At 49.0% G+C, this 8,125-nt stretch overlaps 1 protein-coding gene across 1 annotated transcript in view; it reads right to left on the bottom strand.

The window, feature by feature from the left end:
• The window catches only part of LOC308477632 (tumor protein 63-like), a gene marked incomplete at its 3' end in the record, with an annotated part of 28,792 nt that extends 20,884 nt beyond the window's left edge, over positions 1–7,908 (bottom strand). The window contains exon 1 of the mRNA XM_081006363.1: positions 7,620–7,908. Coding sequence (XP_080862489.1) covers positions 7,620–7,681 — 62 coding nt within the window. The 5' untranslated portion in view covers positions 7,682–7,908. The remainder of the gene's footprint in view (positions 1–7,619) is intronic.
• Positions 7,909–8,125: the final 217 nt, after the last annotated feature.

Raw genomic sequence — 8,125 nt, forward strand, 5'->3', positions numbered from 1 at the left:
CCAAGGCACTTGGAGCCATAATTGTGGCGATCCATGGAGAAATCCCTCCTGGCAAATAGAAGGGGAAGAAATGGAGGCAGTGGGAGATTTTACTTTCTTGGGCTCCATGATCACTGCAGATGGTGACAACAGTCACAAAATTAAAAGACGCCTGCTTCTTGGGAGAAAAGCAATGAGAAACCTAGACAGCATCTTAAAAAGCAGAGACATCCCCTTGCCAGCAAAGATCCGTATAGTGAAAGCTATGGTTTTCCCAGTAGTGATGTATGGAAGTGAGAGCTGGACCGTAAAGAAGGCTGATCGCCGAAGAATTGATGCTTTTGAATTCTGGTGCTAGAGGAGACTCTTGAGAGTCCCACGGACTGCAAGAAGATCAAACCTCTCCATTCTGAAGGAAATCAGCCCTGAGTGCTCACTGGAAGGACAGATCCTGAAGCTGAGGCTCCAAGACTTTGGCCACCTCATGAGAAGAGAAGACTGCCTGGAAAAGACCCTGATGTTGGGAAAGATGGAGGGCACAAGGAGAAGGGGATGACAGAGGACGAGATGGTGGGACAGTGTTCTCTAAGAGACCAGCATGAGTTTGACCAAACTGCGGGAGGCAGTGGAAGACAGGAGGGCCTGGTGTGCTCTGGTCCAGGGAGTCACGAAGAGTCGGACACGACTAAACGACTAAACAACAACAACATGGGGAAATCTGCTGTTGTTGCTTTTTGACAAACAAACAAACAAACAAACAGAACCCGACCAAATCCTGCAGAGGCGTACAAAATGGGCACAGCAATTTCACTTTTAAGGAAGGAACCCGTAGGCTGATACGGGAGAAATCCATTTTAGAGCGTTTCCCGCAAACACAAAGCACATCTGAAGAACCCGGCTATTGAGCCCTTAATTCCCATTCCCAGCTTTCTCCAAGGCAGGGACCACATGAAAGATCAGGAATATTTAGCTTGCCTCCCCCTTTAGGGCATAGGTGGGGGTGGTTTTTGTTGGCGGGGTGGGGGGGAGAGAAAAGAAGCCAGAGTAGTAATGGGGGAATCAGCTCCTGTGTAATCCTTTAAAAGACTTGATCTGGGCTTCTCTCAGACAGGCAGCTTAGGAGCCTATTCTCCTTCCAAATCTCCTTTAGAACATCTAAAGCCGCCTGGATGGCTCAAAGAGGAGGCAGGTGAGATCCCTGTGAGGAAGGAGGGAGGAAGAACAGGGTGAGGCAGCAGAAAGAGGTGGCAATGCTCTTCCCAGTGCCGACCGCTGCAGGCTGCCTGCTGGAGCCCGGGGGATCTGTGTGTTTGATTCATTGCATCCATGCCACACCTTTCCTCCAGGGGGCTCAAGGTGGCGTACATGGCTTCTCTCCCTCCCCATTTTATCATCACAACAATCCTGTGAGGTAGGCGATGCTGAGAGTCAGAGGCCGGCCCAAATTCACCGGATGAGGGGGGATTCAAACTCTGGTCTTTCCTAAACGGCTTCGGCCCAGTATATCTGAAGGTACGTCTCCACCCCCATCGTTCTGCCCGGACACTGAGGTCCAGCTCCGAGGGCCTTCTGGTGATTCCCTACCTGCGAGAAGCGAAGTCACAGGGTACAAGGCAGAGGGCCTTCTCGGTGGTGGCGCCCGTCCTGTGGAATGCCCTTCCACCAGATGTCAAAGAGAAAAACAACTACCAGACATTTGGAAGATATCTGAAGGCAGCCCTGTTTAGGGAAGCTTTTAATGTTTAACAGACTACTGTATTTGGAAGCCGCCCAGAGTGGCTGGGGGGACCCAGCCAGATGGGCAGGGTATAAATAATAAATTATTATTATTATTATTATTATTATTACTACTACTACTACTACTACTACTACACCACACAGGCTTGTTCACATGTTGCACTGAACATAGGGACAAAGCTGTGTACATACATTGGCTATACATTGATTGATTGACTGATTGACTGACTGACTGACTGATTGATTGATTGATTGATTGGTGTTGACTCTCCTTCAGAAGTTTTGAACCAGAGGTTGGATAACTATCTGTCCTGGATGCCTTCGTTGAGATTCCTGCATTGCAGGTGGTTGGACTAGATGACCACCGGGATCCCTTTCAACTCTATGTTTGTATGATTTTACGGTTGTTTAAGATCCAACCTATCCATTCTGAAGGAAATCAGCCCTGAGTGCTCACTGGAAGGACAGATCCTGAAGCTGAGGCTCCAATACTTGGGCCACCTCATGAGAAGAGAAGACTCCCTGGAAAAGACCCTGATGTTGGGAAAGATGGAGGGCACAAGGAGAAGGGGACGACAGAGGATGAGATGGTGGGACAGTGTTCTTGAAGCTACCAGCATGAGTTTGACCAAACTGGGGGAGGCAGTGGAAGACAGGAGTGCCTGGCGTGCTCTGGTCTAGGGGGTGACAAAGAGGTGGACATGACTAAACGACTAAACAACAACACCAATCCTCAAAGTGGTGTGTTTTTATTGTTTTGTTTTTAAAGAAACCCAAACAATAAGCAAAATTATTTTGAAATATCAGTAGTCTGGGTAGGCAAAATATTTTTAGGAAGCACTGAAAAGAGTGCAGCAAAAGTGACTACCTGATGTCAATAAGCAGGGAGTTCCAAAGTTTAGGTGCTGTTGCCCTAAAATATTTATTTCTTACAAATGTGGAAGGGGCATTATGTGGTATCTGTAACTTTGCCAGTTCTGCTGATCAAAGGGGTCGAATAGGCATCGACAGGGATGGCAATTTCACAGGGATGCTGGTCGTAAGTTGTTAAGAGCTATAATATACTAATAGGAAAGTTTTGAACTCAGAGCCTGCTCCCCCTTTCTGTTGCCCTGCGGCCAGGCTCGCTCGCTCGAGCCACCTGCTGCCAGCGGTTCTACAGGCCTCTTCGCGCGACCCACTTGGCAACCAATGTGGTGGGAAGAATTATACAGACGTTCGTGGCTGAGGGCGGTTTTGTGTTGAGGACTTTTAGCACAGGGCGACGGCGCTGGGGGCAGGGAAGGATGGAGCAGAAAGCGCCGTGTTTTAGAGGGAACAGGTGCAGCAATTTCAAAGCCGCCCTTAATCCGAGCCCCTACACCTCGGATCTCCAGCACCGTCTGGCTGTCATTTCCAAAATGGGAGTGGCTGATCTGCAAACAACCCTCCCCCTGTCTAATCTCTGGGGGGGCAGGGGGTGTAATTGCATAGCTGGGAGCATTGAGCCTTTGATCGCAATTACAGAGCCATCGTGGACTCGGCGGTGGTTGCTTTCCGTCTCAGCGGTGGGAAAGAGACATTTCTGGGAAGGCACATAATTTTATGGTAATATGTCATAGAATCATAGAATTGTAGCGTTGGAAGGGATCCCAGGGGTCATCTAGCCCAACCCGCTGCGATGCAGGAATCTCAACTGCCCCCCTCTCCATTTCCCATCACTGTCCAAACCCACAGAGCCCCCTTCAGTCGGGCAGCTGCGCAGCTGAGATTTCCTTACACCCAGAAACTGGTAAGGTACCGTCTGTTGCGGTGGATGATTTCAGAAGGAAAACAGACCTGCCTTCTACTCCCATCTTATCTCCTCTATGCTACCCCTTTCCTGGGCTGGATTCCACATTCCCCAAGCCTTGCCAGCTGAAGTACAAGAGCTGGTTGCAATTTCACACCGCAAGTTCCCTGCTAGATGGAGCTGGGCCCTCTCCTTTTTGCACAGGCCTGCCAAATGGGGCAGCGAAGAGGAACATAGCAAAGAGAGCCGAGCAGATTAAAGAAGACCACCATGCAAGAACAAATCCCATTAAGCTAAAGAAAGAGGGGGTTCGCCTACACTTTTTTATATACATCCATTAATTCTCCATTGTCCGTATTTATCTTATCTTATTTATATTGCATTTCTGTTCCACTTTTCTCCCCAAGGAGCTCAAGGTGGCGTACGTGGTTTTCTCCCTGTCCTCATTTAATCCCCCAAACAACAACCCTGTGAGGTAGGTTCGGCTGAGAGGCAGTGAGTGGCCCAAGGTCACCCAGAGAGCTTCATGGCGGAGTGGAGGATTTGAACCCCGGTCCACCAGTCTGATACTCTAACCACTACACCACACTGGCTCTTCTCAAAATCAGTGCCTTCCCACAATTCTCCCCTCTCAGTCCAACATTTTCAGAGCAAAGGAACTCCAAAAGGGAGAAACTGTATGGAAAAAACCTCAGATTTAGGGAGGGGAAAGTGTGGAAACACAGAGATTTGGAGGATAATATCATATGGACAACAGAGATTTGGTGCAGGTACCTTGAATCTTCCTATCTACCTTAAGCAGCATGACCACCCTACCCAGTCAAATGCTATATGTCTGTACAGCCTGTGATATTTGCACCAGCGACGAAAGAGACCCAGGCACAATGAAGTGCCCAAGACTGCAGTCATAACCACACTGAGAATCACAGAATTGTAGAGTTGGAAGGGACCCCCAAGGGTCATCTAGCCTAACCCCCTGCAATGAAGTAATCACAGTTCAAGAATCCCGGACAGATGACCATCTAACCTCTACTTGAAAACCTCCACTGAAAGGGAGTCCACCACCTAACCTGGCAGCAAGCCCCTCAATAGGACTTATTTATGGGTCAACGTGGTTATGATTTCAGCCTCAGTCCATTTCTTAGGCAATGCAAGAGGTCTTGAAAGGAAACCTGACTTTGCCATGGATGGGTGAAATTCCAAAAATCAGCTTTAACATCACATTTCATCTAGCTGGGAAGCTCTGCTCACTAATGCCACATAGGTAAAGGTAAAGGGACCCCTGACCATTAGGTCCAGTCGTGGCCGACTCTGGGGTTGCGGCGCTCATCTCGCTTTATTGGCCAAGGGAGCCAGCGTACAGCTTCCGGGTCATGTGGCCAGCATGACTAAGCCACTTCTGGCGAACCAGAGCAGCGCACGGAAATGCCATTTACCTTTCCGCCGGAGCGGTACCTATTTATCTACTTGCACTTTGAGGTGCTTTCAAACTGCTAGCTTGGCAGGAGCAGGGACCGAGCAACGGGAGCTCACTCCGTCGCGGGGATTCGAACCGCCGACTTTCTGATCGGCAAGTCCTAGGCTCTGTGGTTTAACCCACAGCGCCACCCGCGTCCCCAATGCCACATACCAAATAGCAAAAAAGAATATACACTGTACATACTCAGAGGCACACTTTCTTTAGTAGTATTAACCCTATAGCGGAACTCGTCTTGGCTCTGCATGTTCCCAAACCATTTCCCCCTCCCAATCTCAGACTAAAGCTTTGCAACAAGGGTAGCACAGAACAGCCCACCTCTGAGCATATGCCGAGTCCTTTTCTTCCTCATGCTTCCCAGCCTCTGGGTGGAGAATGCCTTCCGGGTCAAAACAAACATTGGAAGCTGCCTTATAGTAAGTCAACTTTGTGTTGTATAAATGGACTGGTGGCAGCTCTCTGAGATTTCAGGCAGGGTTGTCTTCCAGCCGTGCCTTGAGATGCCATCGGAAGCTGAACCTGAGATCTTCTGCATGCAGCGCAAACGCTCGATCACTGAACCACAGTCTCCGAAGATCAGATTTCCAAGCAAATCAGAACCCAATAACTTATTTTAGAAACTGAGAGCTTGACACAACCAGACATCCATCAGAAATGGCAAGGACCAATATATAAAATCAGAAGCAGGTGGTTTCCTAGGAACTGAGACCTAGTTCAAATCCAGGGCTGGATAATAGGGACTGCAATCCTAGCCACGTGCACGCAAAGCTGAAACCCACAGAATTCAGCGGGGCTTCCTCCCAGGTAAGCGGGATTGGGATTTCAGCCATTATAAGTAGTGCTGCCTCTGACCATGTGTGAACTGTCTTCCGTCATCCCCAGCTCACCACAACCTGCACATCTGGAAAAGCCATCGGAACCAAAGCCTATGTCTATCCAACTGTCCTCGTGTGATGCGATTAAGCTAAAACACTGAAAGCTGAGCAAGCGATTGTTCAAGCAGTGGGCCATTAACTTCTGCAACCCACAGGCACGAGATGTGGGGGACAGAGGCGACTAGATGGTTTGAAAACAGGATAGCGGGCAAGGTGGAGCGTGCGGGCAATGGCCATTGGAGCAAAATGGTACCCATGCAACATATCTCTGAATGCCAGGTATGTGAAACAAAGAAGAGAAGAAGGATTACCAGCATTTAGCATGCTCTGCTTGTGAACCATCCCTTCTTGGAAACAAAATTCTTCACAGATGATGGGAGGTGGCAGACCTACATTTGGGGGGCCCTGAAGCTTGAACTGTTATGGGGGCTCCTTCACAACCAGCAAAGAGGTCCGGGTAACCACTGTTATCTTCTTTTTTAGGAAGCCCCCCCCCATAGTGATTTCCCTCCCCACATCGTTGTTTTTTCCATCGCGTCGCCATACACCCGAGTTTTCCCTTACATTTTGCCAATTCAGCAAAATCCCCCCCCCCCCGCGCCATTTTTACACCCCAAAACCAGGCCATGTCAGGAATTTCCCTACATTTACAACATCTCGAACTTTGGGCTTGTTGAAATATACAACAAAAAAAGTTATCAGTTTGAGTCATGCGACACAGATTGATTCTACTAGACCCAAAATTTTAAAGCCATGCCATGCCCTCCAACATTTCTCTGGTGAAAATAAATTCTGATGGTGTTTCCTGCTTCTGATGGTGTTTCCTGCTTGGCAGGGGGTTGGACTCGATGGCCCTTGTGGTCTCTTCCAACTCTATGATTCTATGATTCTATGATTCTATGATTCTAAGGATGTCCTAAGGAAAAGCAGGGCATTCCAGGAGCAAAAATCAGAAACTGGGACGGCTTTTGTAAATCTGGGACTCTCCCTGGAAAATAGGGACTCTTGGAGGGTCTGCAATGTGGATAAAAGGCACTTTTGGGGTCCCTCTGGGATTAGGGTCCCCGAAGGTTAAGCTCCATTAGTTTCATAGTAGTTTAACCCTGGGAGCTGTTCTGATGCAGCCCAGCAATCCTGAGGCTCTTAGGAACTATCCACAGCATTCAAGCATCTCAGATATTGGGACCTGCCCTGTTCATTCTGATGCACACACATTCCTTTGCATCCAAAGATTGCCTTTTTCTCCCCTGAATGAGATGCTCAGGGCGCTCTCTTTCAGTGTACCCACATGCTGGAATGCACATGGAATTCTGGAACTATTTATTTAGCTAGGAACACACTCAGCTACACTTGCTTGCTGCATCTTCTCTGGGTCTCCTGCAGATGTCAACATGCAGATTGACACAGATATAGATATTATTATTTCTTTTACTCTGCTGGCAGGACCCAAGGTCCTTTCTCGTCTTCAGTCACTCTGCGTGACACTTGTCAAGCGATCTGTCCTCCGGGCAGGCTTTTCTGCCTATCCTCCCCTCTTTATTTACTGCCAAAACAGAGGGTTGCCTCCAATGGAACAATAACTAACCGGGCGGCCAAAAATAATAATCAGCCTTGCAGAGCGTGAAGCAAGTGGTATATTTCTTCGGAGACACACAGCACAGACAGGCGTGCGGGGAGCCCGGCCCAGCCAGCTGCCACCATCTGATAGCAGAAGAGATAAAAAAAATTTGCACAGCAAATGCAGGCTGAAAAGAAGAAGAAAGGAGAGAAGGAGACTCACCGCTGGAGGTAGGTGTCAGGGCAGCATGGCAAGGTGGGATAGGGGGCCGCTTCAAAAGTCATTTCCTCCCAGGATGTCCTCTCTGGGTGTCAACCAAGCCAAATAAATAAATATCTCTGGGCGTATAATAAGGTCAGCCGGCAAAGCGCGATGGGGTCAAGAGGCATTTGGAGATAGGGTTTTCCGAAGGTTTCTTTTACACTTGCAAAGGGGTGGGGCCGTCCGGGGGGCTGGCCAATGGGATCCGTCCAGTGGCAACCCCCCGCCACCAGCCTTGCAAAGTGTCACTCTCCCCAAACCAAGCATCTCTCCTCTCTCTCTCTCTCTGCAAAAGTTTCTCACCCTCCCTCCCTCCCTTCTGCCTGCAGGACACAGAATAGCCACTGGCAGACCACAAGACCGGGGATTTTGGGAAGTGGTCCAGACCATCGCTGAACTTCTGATCTCGACGCTGGTTGGCTGTTTTTCCGCCAGATGACATCAAGGCGTAATCCTGGAAATACGGA

The sequence above is a fragment of the Podarcis pityusensis genome (assembly GCF_964106645.2).
Source record: "Podarcis pityusensis genome assembly, chromosome: 5".
Taxonomy (NCBI): Eukaryota; Metazoa; Chordata; class Lepidosauria; order Squamata; family Lacertidae; genus Podarcis; species Podarcis pityusensis.